We start from the raw sequence: 18,107 nt of genomic DNA, 5'->3' as shown, positions 1-18,107 counted from the left end.
AGGAGATTAACTTTTTGTTGCCGCGCTTATTGGCTACAAATGATACTTAATTTTACATTAATAATAACAAGTTATGAATGTATTAAGAGATTAGCTAGCTCATTTTTTCGTCAACAACTAAATTACTTACTAGCCAAATCTCGTGGATGCTAGCATGAGTTAACAAAAACTAGCCCATTTAAATAAACAACAACAAAAAAAAAATTGGTTAAAGCCCCACGGGCCTTTAGACTTTTGGCTCTCCACTTCTTAATTGCATGCATGTAAAATCATTAGCACAAATAAAGGCATTTATCTTCATCTTGATAAACACATTTTGAGAACTTCAATTGCGTCCTTTTTCTCATTCTTGCACTTGCACCAAATCTTTCTGCCATGGATGATCACAAAAACGAGTCATCATCATCACCACCTCTACACCACCCTCTCGACGATTCCACCACGTCGAACCTCGCCACAACTGCTGCCACCACCACCACCACCACCACCACTTTGTTTGCATTTGTCGGCGAATGGATGATCTTGTTCATCACGTTTTCAATTGCCTTGTTCTTCATTCCCCTCACCCCTGCCTTCACTCTGCACTCAACCACCGCTTCAGTTCTCAACATCACACAAAACAACTTCACAGCCAACTTGGGTGTGAGTTTCTTCGTGGAAACCACAAACCCTTTTGAAGGGAGCATCAACTACGCTTCCTTCAACGCCTCACTCTTCCACAACAATCAAAAGCTCTCAACTTTGGTCTCTCTTCAACAAGAAACAACAACCCTACTAGCCATGTTTCACAATGTGTCTTTGACAATTGATGAATGGGGTCATCATCATCATCGTGATGGAGCATCATCGTCGTGTGGTTTTGCATTCATGGACTTGTGGTTCAGCGTTGATGCTAAGAGGGACAAGCTTCAAGGCCATTGTGGTGAGGTGAAGTTCGAACTCTGCACTTCCTCTGAAGCAACAAACATTGTTGCAGTACCGTCGTTTCTTGCTTCATGTGATGTTTACAGTGCCTTGGTGCACAAGGTTAGGCTCGGCGTGTTACTGCTTTTGATGATCCTTCTTCTTGTGAGTGCTGCACCGGTTCCACTCCTCGTTGAGCAATTCTCTTGCTTTGATTCTTGATTCTGCTTTTTCTACTTTTCTTCTATTTGCTTTTTGATCAACAATTCTTTTGCTTTAAATCTTGATTCTGCTTTTGCCACTTTTCTTGTATTTGGTTTTTGTATTTTTGTCATGGATTTCAATTCCATGTGATGTCACACTTTTATCTTGAACATGAACAAATTAGTATATAATATACTCCATTCTTGTGATGGTTGTACCCCCTTGAATACATGTAAATAGATGTATCAGTTTTCTTTGTACATTTCATTATGTTATTCTGATTCAATAAAACAATAATATTCTTTCATGGTTCAATGCCCTCTTTGTATTCGACAAATTTTGTTTTCACATCAGTTGCTTCCTGCAAAGCACAATAACTAAAATTGTATTTTGATGACTTGGCTATTAATTAGCCTAAGTAAAGGTACAAGTACATGTAGGCCAAGAAAAATCTACAATATAATATTAATAATGTTGAGGTTAATTTTTTGTGTTGAGCATTTGAGCTCAATGGTTTCTAGAAATTTTGTTTTCCAAGAAACTTAACTTGGAATCCTTAGATAATGCCGAGACTTCCTTGTGCTGTCAACAAGTTTGAACCATTGGGTTGCAGGGTCACAAGTGTTATCTTTGCTTAGGCATTGGCAAATATTGGTGACAATGATGTTGTTGGTGTCTACATCAAGACACACACCAGAAGCATTGTTGGTTTGAGTTGAGAGGTGCATCTTTGAATCAGAGATCATTTCCCATCTTGAATTGGAACCTGAACATGCATTTCCAAGTTTTGCTTGCTTCCCTTCTTCCTCTGCCTGTAGACAGAAATAGGTACCCTTTATTGATAGTATCTTTTGGTCCGTGTATTCCCATGCATCAGAATTAGAACAAGGTCCCAACCTCATCAATGGCTCAACCGGTGAATTTCTTAAGATGCAAAGACCTGTCAATGGGTGAAAAATTACTTTGTATGGTTTAGCTTCTGATAACCCTGGCCCTGCAATATGTCAAGAGGATTACAATCTCATTGTCAATGATAGTGATATATATTCATATGTGATATGTAATAGAAATATTACATTATATTCTTTAATCCTTATCTAATATAATTACTTCAATTTGATCAAGCTTATATAGGAATGGAAAAATCATTATTTAAAAAGAATGTAAAGTATGGTGTAAAGAAAATGAGGAGTGTGAGTTACACAGTATTAGATGAAAAATTATTGAGTAATTTAAGATTATTATTTATTTATGGTCCCCATTATAATATTTATATGATATATATTCTAGTTTTTTAATTGACTAAGAGAAATTAATAACACTCAATTGTGTTATATGAAAATTAATGTGGATCACAGTAGTATGGACTAATAATTTTTTTTTTATTTAATACTTTCTTATTAATAAGTTTTATACACTCAATATCATCTTGTGTTTATAGTCATGGTCAATTTTCATGTGACATATAATCGAGTTTTTTAAGTTATATGTCACTAAAAAATTGGTTAGGAATTAAACATGATAATCTTGAATCATGTAATAATGTTTGCTTACCAACATATTTTTTTTATCAATATATTATTTTTAATTTATTGAAATTTACAAGAGTCCTACTAATTTGAAAACAAAACCTACACATTTAATAGAATTCACATGAATTTCTCTCAATAAGAGTAAGTTGAAAAAAATGTGTTAGAAATTGTGTTGTTCACATTTCTCTAACAATTATTTATTTATTTATATGAAAACATTATTATTATTATTATTTGTCATACCTTTGAAAGGAAGTTGAATAGCTGAGATCCTTTGCAAGAAACTTGTGTTCCTAACCTGAATCCAATCTGAATTGAGAATACCAAAATATTCCTCCATTCCAACATCCCCTTGTCTAATGTAATAATTCCCACCCAGTGTCCACAAGGCCCAATCCAAGTCAAGTTGGGCCACCAGTGCCATGAAACAGTTGAGGTACCTATTGTCATTCACACTTGTGCCTCTCAAGTCCACCCCAAATTCACTCACAAACAATGGCCACCCTTGGTCCAACAAGAACCCTGCCCTTCTCATCACATTCTCTGTGACTTGCCCACACACTTGGTTTGGATTCCCTAATGTCCATGCCTGACCATCACTGAAGCTGTACCAGTGCACCTCAAACACTAGTTTCCCATTGAAGCTGAGTTTCACTGCCTCATTTCTTATGAATGATAGGTTCGTGTCAAAGTTTAGGCCAGATAGAATCACAAGAACATCTGGATTTGCTGCATGCACTGCTTCTGCTCCTTTTGGCATGTACCTATAATTCATATATAATAGTAATACTATTTATTGATCTTATCTAATTTAAATATGATTGTTTCTAGAAGAGAATACTAGACAAAAAAATAATATAATTTTATCATGTCCATAAAGGCTATGTTTCCATTGAGGCCGTGAAATGAGATAAAATAACATCTTTTATGGATCAAATAAATGATTAAAGATGTAATTTTGATAAAATAACAAAATCATAATGTTATACCTAGCATTATTGGAAATCCAACTATACTTGTAAATTTGAAGTCAAAACACTTTCATTTATCCTTTTTTTTATATAATATTTTACACTCCACCATAAAATGATTAAAAATATACTTGTAATAAGAATATAATATTTAATGATTTTTATTAGTATTGTAAAATGATTAGAAAAGAATATTTAAAAAATACTAATTAAATGATTATAAAAGAATATTTAATGCTTTTTTTTATTAGTTGTATTGTAAAATGACACTTTTTTTTGGGGGGGGGGGGTTCCAATTTACCTGTACCAAACGTTGACATTTTGTCTGGGACCTCGTAGTTCATTTCTCAAGCTCATGGCTACCACATTAGTCACACCTTTGAAAATAGTAGCCATCTTTGTAAGGCCCATAATCCAGAGGTCTGGATCAAAATACTGATCCCCAAAGAAGCCATTGCCGTCCAAGTTACTGCAGCACCACCCTGGCTGGCTCACGTGGTTGTCCAAAATCACCATTACATCGTTCTCTCCAAGGCTTTTCACCACTGCCTGAGGACGTACAGGTAATAATAATAATAATAATATTGCCTTATACAGTTCAAACTTATAGAAACCTACTAGATACACTTAACATATAGAAACTTACTAGATATATGTTTGTTGTGGGCACATGGTTTCCATTTTGATACTCAGTGACGATGAAATTAGGTGACAGTTAATTAGGTGATGAAATTAATGTATCATCATTAAGAATTTAAGACAAAGGGGATATTAGCTGCTTGATTAAATATCAATATATACATCATATACACTGTAAGAAAAATACATCTAAATAGAAAAAAAATAGTAGTTGATTAGGTTTATTAATTTTTATTAGTATAGACTTTGTTTAATTAATAAAAATTGAATTAATAGTATAAATATTATATATATATATATATATATATATTATGTACTAATGGCACAAAGTATCATACAAATTAATTAAAAAATACTATATAATATACTAATAATATAAATTGATTTCCCAATTAACGATGCATTAATAAGTATAAAATTATATTGATACAAGTCACTAGCACAAAATAATTTTAAATATAAAATAATTAACTAACACAAATTAATAATTTGTCGTTCTTTCAAGATTTAGTCTACCCTACATTTAATAATTTAATGTTTCAAGTCATTTATGTATATTAGCAACTATCAATAAGACTAAGTAAATTAATGATTTGGGTAAAGAATAATTAGCTAGCTAGCAACAATCAATATACCTGGTAAGCTTTGATGAGGGGAAGATCGATGATGGAGGGGTTGATGGCTTGGACACCATTCAAGGATTGAATTAGGCCAAGATTTTGGAAAGAGTTTCTCAGAGTGAGAGAAGCAATAGAGTCATTAGTGACCAAGAAAAGTGGCCATGTGAGTCTTACACAGTTGAACCCCATGGTTTTGATTCTCTTGGAAATCTCATCCAAAGGTTGTTGGCTTAAGCCCTCAGCCACCACAGCATCCAAATGGGACACCCAATTAACACATGCTAGCTTCACCCTCTTCCCACTTTCGTCCACAATCCACCGTTCACTCGTGTGTAGTGGAAAACCCTTCACAACCACGGGCTTGGTTATTTGGAGTGTGACACCTAATAAGAGGAGCACTATTACTCTTACTGTTATAAGAGGGATCATGTTCTTTGATATATATGATCATGTAATGTTCAGTGTGTAAGATTTTCCATATACTCACGAGTCACCAAATTAACCACCCTTAATTTTTCTCTGTGCAAATGTGGACATATATAGGCATATAAGGTGTCTCGTGACTCAACTTTTATAGGTTGTCGCAAATCCATTTTTTGAAGTTAGCTAAGTTTATATATATATATATATATATATATATACTACTGTTTTACATTTGTCTTGTTATTTCTCGTGCATGCGAAAACATATTTTTACACCTTTATTTTTTGTATACGTTGTCTGAATATACTAATTTCCAGCTCAAAGTTGCTCCTTAATTAGTTATCGTTGGTTTGTTGAACTTTCATTTACTTTCCAACTACTTTGACATAACTATCGGTAATCGAATTAAACATGCACAAAAAGTCATTGTCACGTAATTAACAATGATTTCACAAATATTCATGGAATCTTGTGGCTTTTGACGCCTTGATCAGCTGTAACTTTCAAGTTATGCTAAAAAGGAAAATGAATATTAATTACTTCACTTCAAATTAATTATCGTTTTACAAAATTAATGAAAAATTAAATATTTTTTCAAGAAATATCATTAGTAGAAGTGGTTGTTACTGTGTAATAAATGACAAAAAAATCTAACTGATAAGAGAAATAGAAGATATTAAGAAATTACATAATACAAGAAATTCAAAATATTAATTACAATTTTTAATACTTGTACTTAATTAAACCTTAAATGCCATCAATAAGAACGAAAAGAGTACAATTGAGTAAACGTAAAGTCTTCTAATTAAGTGATCTAACCGGTGGATCTCTCTCTTTCTTTTGTGCTAAAACAATTCTGCATGAGATTTACTCAAGTTTAAATGATGTAAATCCATTTATGATTTATACTGTTACAATTTATAAATTGCAAATATTGGTCACCTTAAAAGTCATGTCTGCGTATATTGATGAAAAGTGATGGAATGGATCTGAATACCACTAAACTTCAGCATTTAAATCGTTTAACACAAGATAAACTTGAATGTCATCATGGATAACTTAGTGGCGGAGAGTATTGATCGAGTAGTTTATATGAGATCTTAGATACAAATTCCATTGCTGTCATTGTAGAAAAAACAACTAATTCTAATTAAACAGAGATCCCTCTTTTCTTTCCAATTTAAAATGAGATATATAGAATAATATTTTTAAGTTCATTTCATTTACAAAGAGAGCCATTGGTGAATGTTACAACAATGACTCTAAGTTAGTTGACTAATTATGGAGCATATTATGTTCGCACGACCTATTTAAAAAATGTAGTATTTGACATCTAATTGGCACTGCATAGTTTAGAGAAATGCTATATGACCTTCATGTTAGAGAATTATAAAAGTCTTATTTCACATAAACAAAGACAAGTAAAAATGTATATAAGTATAAAAAAATTAACAGAATAGTTTGATTTTTTTTAATGATACATCTCTTATGTTTGATACAAATCTAGCCTTGTCCATAGTCACTTGGTAATAGACTAACTTGTGTGAAAGTCTGGTATGGAATAAATAAAGAATAACAAAATAACAACAATTTATATAAGCATAGAGAGATTGAGTCCAATCATTTTTTTTTTGGATAATACATTTCTTGTATGGGTATTGCTATTGTCACTACCAACTTTGCTATTGGCACTACCAACACATGTGAGATTGTTCTTTTGCCCACTCAATTGGTAGTGGCAATAGCCTCCCCTTTTCCTCAAAATTCTCTCTTTTGCAACCCCCACACTATCATCCAACATGTCATGTGTCGACCCCACCTCTGTCCAGGATCATTGTGCTCCGTGCCATCACGTCGTCGTCCTCTATTACTACGCACATACACCCCACCCACTAGATCTAGAGATCCCCAACCTAGATCTAAAACTAATGCACCATGTGTCCATCACGGGCCACCATCGTCTTCGTCCAACACGCACACCCTAGCATCATCCTCCAACACAGCCATGCGCACCCGCTATCAAGATCTATGTAACACCACCCACCTTGACCCTATTGAGATTTGCGCCGCCCCCATTGAGATTCATGTTCATATTGTTGAGTCTTTGTGTTATTGTGTGTTTGTATTGTTGTGAGTGGTCAAGATCTGTTTGTGTTTGAAGGGGAGGGGTCTACAATAGAAATACATTTTTGTTTAGTAAGAACAAAAATAAAAATATGATTAAGTTGTTGTAGAGTATAACAATCAAATCGTATTTCTGTTATTTATTTTTTTTTGCACCTCAAACAAAAGTGAAAATACGATTTCTTTGTACACTTATACAATAAAATCATATTTTCCTTGTTATGTGTTTTTCCACCCTCCATCTATGTAATGGAAACGCGATTCTATTATGTTTCCATCTAAGGGATAATTTCATAATAAAGCTAGAAGGCACCAACGTGAGTAGTGCAATTGAGAATTGAATTATTAGTATCTTGATCAATATTTACTATATTTCATCTGGTCACTAATTCACTATAATTTTTAGGATTTTTTTATGTTTTTTTTTTAAAGGGAACTCTGTATAAAGAAAATCAGTATACTCGTTCAATTCATTAACTAAAAAAAATAAATTTCTCATCATCTAATTCAACCCATGTACCTTGCGTTATCAAAGACTTTGTGGAGGGCCGAGGGGGAGGGGCAAACCCCATAGATCATACCCCAAATGATGAAAAGTGAAAAGGAAAGGAACAATAGCGACCCAACTGCATTTAGGAATTACAACCGCGTAAATAGTATGAAAGACAAATAGTCTTTTATTATTTATTTGTAAATTATATTATTACTAAGCTTCTTTGTTGTTTCTAAAGTGTGTGGGGGCACCAACGCCTGCTCGTCATGTTTGGGTGATAAGAAATAGGAGAAAGAAATCAGAGAGGACAAAAAGGAATAAGAGTTTTTTTTTAAAAAAAATAATTTTTTACTTCGTTAATTTATTTTTTAAATTTAATTTGTTCCTTTAATTTTTTAGATTTAAACTGATCATATAATTTCTAAAATTGATTTAATTTAATCTTTTAGATTAAATTATAAAAAAATACACTTTATGACGGTTTAAAACTCTCATTAAATAGTTTTTAACTAACACAAAATATATATTTTAAAAAAATGAATCAATTTTAAAAATTAAAGAATCAAATTGAACAAAAAAAGAATTAAAGGACCAAATTGAATTGATTCTAAAAATTAGAAAATCAAATTAAACCAAAAAAAATTAAAAGATAAAATTAAATCTAAATAATAAATTAGAGGAATAAAAAACTAATTTAGCCTTTCTTTTCTTATTTGAATGTGTTGAAAAAAAAGTGAAAGGGGTAAAATAATATTGGTAGGTTCTCTAAAAAAACATTTTCCTCCCAAGAGTCATGAAATGGAGAGATGGCTAGCTATGGTGAATTTTACCAGTGTACTACCTCTGGACCTAAATATAAGTAACAAAAAAATAATTTTAAATCTAAATATAAATATATACTAATTAATTTTTATAGTATTCTTATTATATTCTTTATTTAATAAAATTTTATTTCTTGTGAATCATTTATTTCCTATTTTACAAGTACTACAATGAAAAGTATTTTAGAAATATTTTTTTAAATTAAATATTATTAATTGAATTTCTTAATCCATATGACTGATGATTAAATTTGTACTTATATTTAGGTTCTGATGGATTATGTTTTTGTAGTTTGCAGCAAAAATCTTTTTTCACTTATTGGAGCAGTTATGAAACCCAAAGTTTAACTTTAACGTGTTTTTCAATCGACCTTCTAAAAAAAAGAGAAGCGCTTAATTATGAAATACCGAAACAAAATATAAAGTTTAATTCTTAACGATCAGGTATATTAAGTTCATGTCAAAAAAAGGTATATTAAGTTACTCACCCTTAAAAAAAAATGTTTCCAAAACAACAAGTATTCTGTCTAGATTCTCCAAACTCCTCTGCGTGATGAGTTCATTACCTGGATTCTAAGATCCACTGCATATTTCATAACACCCGAATAAAAAAAGTAATATATAGGATAAACTCTTTAAATTAATACTCGATAAATTAATAAATTTTCTAAAATAATAAATTTGTCCAATTTCGACTTAAGCTAATATAAAAAATTGAAAAATTCGATAAAATAATAAGATAATAATTTTTCGTGAGATCCCTTTATAATTTTCGGTCCCAAGAAAATCATAAATTAATAATTTATAGAAACTGAAAAAAATATTTTACACATATTTTACACTTTATTAAAATATGATTCAATAGTTGTCTGTTTTCCTTTAAAGTTTAAGTCTATTTGGAGTTTATCTCTAACTTTTCTCATTGGATCCAATGGCTTAGGTGTTGTATTTTTGTATTATATCATAAAGTTGTGAAGAGTGCTCGACGCCATAAGTGCTTCTTTTCGCGTAACAGACTCCAAAGACACCATATCATCGCCGTCATCCTCTACATTGTTATTGATTTTCAATGCATATGAGCACAGTAATTACTAATTTGTGTTGAATCCGAAGGTTCGCTGCAACGTAATTCTAAGAGGCATAGACTAATTTGCCTTTTTATTTGATATATACACTATAATTACTTAAAAACTCTTTAAATTAATAATTATTAATTTATCGATAAATTAATAACTCTCTAAATTAATAAATTTTTCCGATCCTGATATTATTAATTTATAAAGTTTTAAATGTAATAGAATTTAGCACACAAAATTTATTTTATGCTATTGCTACTAAACATAAAAAAAGCATAGAACTTTCCTTTGAACAACCTATGAAAAGTACTTACTTGTTTGTTAGTAATATTGTATTGATTTATTAATGGTATCATGTTTTTCTGAGTGATAGTTAACTCTCTTTTTCTTAAAAAAATATAATAAATGAGTGATATAAGTTAACTGATCCATTAACCAATAATAACGATATAGATAGATTTTAGATAATAAAAATAAAAAGCACTCCTTTCCCATCTCCATGAACAATTACATAACAAAATTTGACATCACAATTTAATACAAAATCTTAAGATTTAGATTTATAGGTTTTTTTCTCATTTATATGATATTCAACTTTTTTATTTTTATTCGATGCACTAGTCTTTCTTACATTTATACTCCAATAATAACATAGTCTATTATGACATGATGTTTAATTTCAGTAAAACAAAACATAAAAAAAAAGACTTGATAACATAATTAAATCTGACTGAATACTTTGCATTGCACTTCTTCCAAGATCATGCCCTCCCCCCAGCATTCACTGTGTACAAAATCTGGTTTTTTTTTTTTTTGTCTCATCAATGATGAAATTTTGGAAGGTGCTGTTATTAATGGAGGTGAAACTGTTCTTGTGAATTGTGATCATGAAATAGAAAAAAAGGGTATATGTGGAATGAAAAAAATAAAAACACACACACACATATATAAAGACAGTAAAACGCGTGTGGTCTTCATATAGCAAAATACCACCTATGAGGAAGAGGAAGGTTCCACGGTGCTTCTTGGAAATGAGGGAATCTAGGAAACTGCGGGGAAATGAGGGAACAAAAGCTAAACCTAATTTGTGCAAGGTAAAAAATTCTTTTAATAAACCAAACTAATGTAGTTTTTGATGATGGCATGACATTCCAATTTGTCTCTACTCTAGCATACGAAGATTCTTTATTAGTTGAAAATTATAATATTGACAAAGCATTGCTTTTCTGACTTGCTAATTGAAGTATGGTTTCTGTTTCGGGTTGATAAGTAAGTAACCCTTTATGTTTTTTTTTGCTTTGCTCCATTTAATCATAGCAACTCTTTGGTACATTAATATTTAACACCTATGCCGGGGCACGGAATGTCCATACAATTGATCGTAATTTGATGTTAGTAATTTGTATGGTCACTATTTACAACAGCATAAAAGCACTGTAAGAATTACAACAATGAAAGAAGGGACAAAGCCAACATGTTCTCTCTTATGAATTCAAGTGGTACTTGAATAGCTATGAACTATATAAAGAGCAAATTTTAAACATAAAATACAAAGTGAAACTTATCACATAAGAATTGACTAATGGAGATACCTCATCATGAAGAGCGTCCCCCACTTTCCTCAGACATCATTCCTTTGAGACTCTTGGCTAACCAAATGGCTGTCTCCCTTGGAGAGACCTTGTCTTTCCCAAAGGGCTTCAGAACAACTTGAAGTTCCTCCAATCTGTTTTGCTGCAGCAACTCTGCAGACAACTCCAAGAGCTCTTCAAGTGCCTCTGCTCTCTGCCTGAAAGATTTCACATCCAATGTTTCCTTTGCCACCGGTAGTTTCTCTTCATTTACAGGAGTGTTGCATTTACTGGCCTCAGCAGAATCAGGTTCTGAAACTAAAGGAGGAGGGTTACTCACATCTTGTTTCTTAAGACCTGGATAATCAGAAATGCTGGATTTCATGCTCGAAGCATCGAAGAGACTTGAAGATTTAAGGATTGGAGGAGTGTTCGAGTTCTTCGTTTCCGGCTGATCAGAAATGTTTGATTTCAAGCTTGCAGCATCAGAGCAACTTGAAGATTTGAGGGGGGTCAAAGGTGAGGTTATGTTCCTCATTTCTAAATCATCCCTCACTACATTGATGAACTTACCAACATCTACATTTTGAACTCCCATCTCCACAGATTCCTTCACTGGTTGCTCACTTCCAACGCGGTAACTACTGTGGCGTATGACATGGATAACATCATCAAAGGCTGGAGGAAGATGGCCAGTGTCAGGCCTTTCTTGTGCTGGATTCTGCAACAAAGTTCCTTTCTCTTGCAAGACTTTCTGGCTTGATGATTTAGTAGTGGTGACCACAGGAACAGTTTCAGCCACCGGTGACAGTCGCTCCCTCACTGTGAATTTGTCATCACCAGGGGGCTTGCATCCAAGTGTTGGCTGGCTAACTATATCTGGTTCACTTACTGGACTAACTTCTACATGAACAGATTTTTCTCCAGAACTTGGGGGTGCTTGTTTTGGAGACTTGGTTAAAGGCATTTCCTTGGAAATATCTTGAAAATCCTTGATTTCCTTAGGAGACTTGGTTAAAGGCATTTCCTTGGAAATATCTTGAAAATCTTTTATTTCTTTGGTGGCTCCAGCAGAGGGTTCTACAGATCTATCATCACAGTTGGAGGTAGTAGTAGATGTAGTTGTCTTGTTTATGACAAGACCACCTTCTGAAGCAAGTGTTACCTTAGAATCTTCAACATGGTGGTGATCTAGAGTTAAACTGGAACTCACTTTCTCATTACTACTAATAGTATTCTGAAAATTCGTGGAAACCTCACAGGTTTCTTTAGGCACTTTTTCAACCATCTTACAATGTGCACAAGTTGTAGGTTGGCTCCTATCAGGACATGATTCAACACCTACAATGTGGTTTACTTTCTCATGATTAGGAAGCATCTGTTCTCTCATGTCAATGAAAGTTGTTGCATCATCAGCAAGTTCACATCCTTGGATAGAAACTGAAGATGAGGCAGAATTGCTGCTGTCTGTTTGCAATCCTTTGGAACTTCTTTCAAAAGCCTTCTGAGGCTCTCTAGTAGTAACCTGTCTTGAAATATGTGGTACATTGCCATTGGCCAATTGACAAGGGCTCATCTGAGGTTCCTGGACTATTTTATTTGTGCCTAGCTTCCCAGTATCATTTGCTGCATTTGGAACATCAATTCCAGCCAGCCTCATTCTTCCAGAAAATGAAGGTCTTCTAAGTAAGCTTGGGGGAGTCCTTTGTCTTGGCCTTGGAGAAACTCCATCTCCTTCTACTTGTTTGACAAGTGCAGATGGTGGAGTGAAATCATGTCTAGCTTTAACTTTTGGTGAGGCTTCTGTCATCAGAATCTGCCAGAATATAGGAATATAAAACCAGAAATAAATTTCAATTTCATGAGGAAATCTACAGAAAGAGATGGTAGCATAGATAATTTCAAATGATAATGTACCTGATGCTTTGGATAATGTGATCCCATCATTCTTTTTGCAGGGTCAGGGCTTGCCCTTGCAAGTGCAGCATGTGATTCTAAATTAGGCTTCATACTAGGAGCAATAAAAGTAGGCTTAGGCAATTTAGATAATGTCTCTGTGCTTATTTTTTGTGTTGATAGGCCACTAGGCTTTATGCGGTTGCCTCTCATTGGAGAAGTTGCTTCTCTAACTTTTCCTTCCTTCAATGCCATCATTATATTTCTAATTGTTTTTGGCTGCTTAGATTCAACGTTAGAATGGTGTTTGTTATGAGATGGTTCAACCACCTCTTGCTCAGCTGTTTTGGCATTGACATTACAAGAACCACTTTCTTCATCTGAGCCATCATCATCGATTGATGTTTGATCCATCTCAGTGGCTTCGTTATCACACTTTGGTCCTGCTGTTGCAATGTTTTTCTCATTTGACATCAAAGTATCTTTGTCACTACTTGAACTATTACTGTTTTGACTTTCAGCCATATTTTTTCGATGATCATTGACAGCAGAAATTGGTTTTACAGGAGAACAGGTTGTTGGAGGACTGAAAGACGGACGATATTGATCCACATAAGGCTGCAAATAAGGGTGCTTTAACACCTCAGATGCCTGTGAAATATAAAGTGAGAATATTTAGGAAAAGCAATGATAGTAAACCATTTCCACATTGGAAATAAATTTATTCTCGAGAGGCTTACTGTCGGCCGATGCTCAGGATTTTTTCTTAGCATGCCCTTTATCAGTGTTTTCCTGTATTATAGTAGTCAACAACTTAGATACTTAGCAGAGAGAAAAAATAAGAAGTTGAACAAGTAAACAAGTAGCAGGTATATCTCACTGTCATAAACCTGATTTCATCAGAAAAGGGTAGTAACAAAAGAATATTAATCTTCACAAAAGCAGATAGTGACTTACAAGGAAGGGGAATAACATGGAGGCAAAGGGCCAATGGATGAACGGTTCACTTTGCTTATCAGTCCTGCCATATCCTGAAACATGATTTATTATGCTATCGTTAAAACCCAAGAAATAAACCACGGTGAAATACCTCTACATACATATAACAAAAATATCTATATGTACTGCAGAGAATCGCATGAAGCATATTCCACTAACAAGCAAACATGACCTAGCGACTCTACCACCTAATGGACTAGTTTTTTTGGTTGAGTTCACCTCATTTGCTTAAGTCCTAACCGAAAGTATATGTTGAGTAGTATTATTCCATAAAACAAACAGCTGTTAAGATAGTTTACAAAACAAGCTTAAACTTAAAACTCCAGCACATATGTGGGGATAACAAAACTAAAATATAGACCACAATGGTGATCTGGTAGGTGGTGGCTTTGCAAATTCAGGTAAAAGTTTACTTGCCAATCTACTTCTTCAATTTTACAAATTTACTGTTTTATTATTTCTAGATCATTTGTGCAAACTTATACCTTATCTTTCCTGTAATACAAATGTAACTTTGCTAACTTCGATGTAGAGATGAGATACTATGTTCATATCTGACATGAGGGTGTTACATTAAATGAATTTGCTAAAGATTGCATCCTATTTATAACTATTTTAAAGTGAAAAATCATAAGAAATCTTACAAAAGCTTTAAAGGCAGGGCGATGAGCAGCCATCTCGTATATACAGCACCCTGAACAAGAAAAATTAATTTTAGCTGCAGCAAAGCCAAATGTGCAATCATCAGATACTTGGTTTTAGAATATATACCGAGTGACCAAATATCAGATTTGAATCCATACGGAATATCAGCAAGCAGTTCAGGACACATGTAATTAGGAGTTCCTACCACCTGCATAGAAACATTTACAGCAATTATTAATCCCATATATGGTGACTATGTGTTTGTCTATGAATGTCACGCTAATCAGATGGATTAAAAAATTGGAAGCAGTATCATATTTCAAACCTCTAGAAGTTGAACATTATAAAAATATGGTGAGTGTCTAGTTTTGATATAAAAATAAATGAGTTGCAAGGTGTGAAAGGAAAAAATAAATTTAATAGTAGGATAATTTTCCTAAACATAGTTGAGACTTGAGATGATATTATTAGTCCTTGGCTTGCCCAATAGAGGAAAAACTCAGTAACAACTAATAACACTGAAGCTTCTGGTTCTCACTAACAGATAAAGTATTAGGAAACAAAAGTTAGGATATGTCCAAAAAATTTATGTATGACTATATATGAATAAGAATTGAGGTCTTATTAGTATCTCTGTATGTCCACACAAGATCACGAAAGAAAGAGATGATTTAAATATGAAAAATTCTGAATCTGTAACTCTCCAGAATTCATCAGTGCTACGGAAACTTGATAGAATTTTTTTTATCATGAATCCTTGGATCCTTCTAAGCAAATACTTTCGATTTTTAGAAGAGAAAAAAGAAAGCAACAATTTGCCTATTTTACACATACCGAAGAAGCCAAATCATCTGCTTTTAGTGTCTTAGCAAGCCCAAAATCCCCTATATGTCAGAAAAATACAGACAAATTCAGGATGAAGACTTAAAAATCTATCTCAAGCATAATCAAAGATGTTATGTGAACTCACCAAGGCGAACATCCTGATCTTTGGTAAGAAAGATGTTGGAACACTGTCAACAGAGTCAACAAAATCAGACTTAATACATTTCAAATGAAAGACAAGAATCATAGACCATATAATTTAATTCATACAAGTATACCTTTAGGTCACGATGTAAAACATAATTCGAATGCAGGTAATCTACTGCCAACAGTAATTGAGTGAACCATTTGCAGAGTTTCTGAGCAATTTCAACAACATCAATGCAAGTCAAAAAAAAAATTTTAACATTAACTCAAGATTTGACCATGTGGGAAAAGAATACACACATAAACACACATGCAACCGTGAGACAAACATACCTCCTCAGGAAAGTAAGCACCGTTTAATTTTTTCATCAATTCAGCCCTGTTGCAGATTGTAGAGAAAATAAGTATAACAAAATTATAAATAACCTGTTGCAGATTAAGCATATAAAATTTATGAACTTCCACATGACACTGCTAGTTCATAGGTCTTATCATATACTCACATGTCTCCACCTTCACAGTATCCAGTGACAATGCAGACATAGCAACCCTGCAACAGAAGTAGAATGTGCTTAGCAGAAATAGTTTACAACAGAGAGTTCAATACTGTAGTAACTATTAAGACTATGATTACATTACACAAAAACTTAAAGGGTCTCTCACCTTCTCAACCCATGCCTCCTTGAATTCCACAATGTAAGGGTGCTGGATTCGAGCAATAAGAGCCATCTACAATTACCAACAAACAGCAACAGTCAAATCCCCTCCACAAACAAAAGCAGATTCCATGTATATGAAGCAAATCTACAAGCAAGGATAACCAAAAAGCACACGCATGCAGGCGTGCGCGCACAAACACAAATAAACTCACTTCTTGATGAGCAGATCTTCTGCATCGTTCAGTCTGCCTTGCAAGCCTTATTTTTTTCAACACATATCTGCAATCCAGTAAAACAAAGCTTCAGTCATCATCAAACTTACAAACCTACCCACCAACGAATTTCTTATGAACAAACAAACATAACCCCATCAATGAAATTCAAAAAGTGGTGACTATTACTTCTTTTTCTCAGCCTTGTGGTGAACAAGAATAGCAGCTCCAAATGCTCCTCTACCGATCTGCTCCATGATCTCATACTGATCCATCCGAGACTCCATTGCTCTCGATCCACCAACACTCAATTCCTCAACCCCCAAAACAAAACAAAACAAACAAAAACAAGAAAACCAATAACTAGCAACCAATCTAGCTCACACCATTTCCCACTTCCCACGTCTCAAAATGAAACCATAGTTCTTTTTCTTTTCCATACAATGTTGCAATAACCTTGTTCTACATTGCTTCCTCAATAGACTAAACCATATGCAACCCAAACACCATGTGGGTTTCTTCTCATCCTTCTCTCCACTCTGCTATAGCTTCATTCCATTGACCCTCATTAGTCCCATCACAACAACATTGGGCAATAATAGCATACCCATGATGGCTTTTCAAAGAATTTGCAAAGAAGAAGATTGAAAGTCTCAACCTTTGTTCCCAAGTTGAAGGAAAAAAAAACAAAGTACAACACAAACACATACACACACACACTCTCTCTCTAACTATGTCACAAATTGAATTGAAGACTTTGAAGAGAGAGAGAGAGAGAAAAGGGAGCTTATGGGTGTGCTTGGTTATTCGCCGACAGACACAGCTGGTCTACCTGGTTCCAAGCTTTCAATTTTTGTTCGTTTATTTCAATTTATGTCTTTTTTTAAAAAGAAAAATAATAATTAATTAGTTTTTCAGTTTTTGCATCTTCTTCTTCTTCCTTTAAAACTCAGTGTCCATTAATGGATATACAGAAAGGGTGTCACCTTCATGGGCGAAGTGCCATCAGTTACCCATTGCCAAAACGAGACACATTTCAAACATCACCAACGGTTTGATGTTTGAAGTTCTAATGTTTGTGCCATAATTAGTGATTGATCATGTGATTGTGAACGGAAGTGTTATTTGAAAACATTATATATATATATATATATATATGTATGTACTTCACGGTAAAGGAGTTTTATAATGTTATTTAACTATAAATTCCTCTAAAAAAATTTAATTATAAATTATTATATATAATATTTTTAAAAAAAATTATAATAATTGTTTTAAAAATTGTTTATCATAATTTTCAACTAATTGATAATATATTTCTTTTACTTATCGTATTATTGATACGAA

General features: G+C 33.3%; 2 protein-coding genes across 2 annotated transcripts; both read right to left on the bottom strand.

Annotated features, from left to right (window-relative positions):
* Positions 1-1,409: 1,409 nt before the first annotated feature.
* On the bottom strand, positions 1,410-5,460 carry LOC100816102 (glycosyl hydrolase 5 family protein). Its single transcript, XM_003539108.5, has 4 exons — positions 4,885-5,460; positions 3,912-4,159; positions 2,883-3,403; positions 1,410-2,101 (listed from the first exon to the last, which is right to left on the bottom strand). Exons 1-4 carry the CDS (start codon positions 5,296-5,298, stop codon positions 1,650-1,652), a joined length of 1,635 nt encoding a protein of 544 aa, XP_003539156.1. The 5' UTR covers positions 5,299-5,460; the 3' UTR covers positions 1,410-1,649.
* A 5,721-nt stretch (positions 5,461-11,181) lies between these two features.
* LOC100818747 (serine/threonine-protein kinase Nek5) lies at positions 11,182-17,863 on the bottom strand. The gene is made up of 14 exons (XM_006591001.4): positions 16,950-17,863; positions 16,761-16,827; positions 16,553-16,618; positions 16,393-16,439; positions 16,223-16,268; positions 16,021-16,101; positions 15,888-15,930; positions 15,752-15,801; positions 15,044-15,125; positions 14,917-14,966; positions 14,231-14,304; positions 14,014-14,065; positions 13,295-13,924; positions 11,182-13,193 (listed from the first exon to the last, which is right to left on the bottom strand). Exons 1-14 carry the CDS (start codon positions 17,045-17,047, stop codon positions 11,403-11,405), a joined length of 3,177 nt encoding a protein of 1,058 aa, XP_006591064.1. The 5' UTR covers positions 17,048-17,863; the 3' UTR covers positions 11,182-11,402.
* Between the last annotated feature and the right edge of the window lie 244 nt (positions 17,864-18,107).

The sequence above is a fragment of the Glycine max genome, chromosome 11, assembly GCF_000004515.6.
Source record: "Glycine max cultivar Williams 82 chromosome 11, Glycine_max_v4.0, whole genome shotgun sequence".
Lineage (NCBI taxonomy): Eukaryota > Viridiplantae > Streptophyta > Magnoliopsida > Fabales > Fabaceae > Glycine > Glycine max.
Note: the sequence above shows the minus strand (reverse complement) of the source record. Positions and strands in the feature narration are given on the sequence as shown.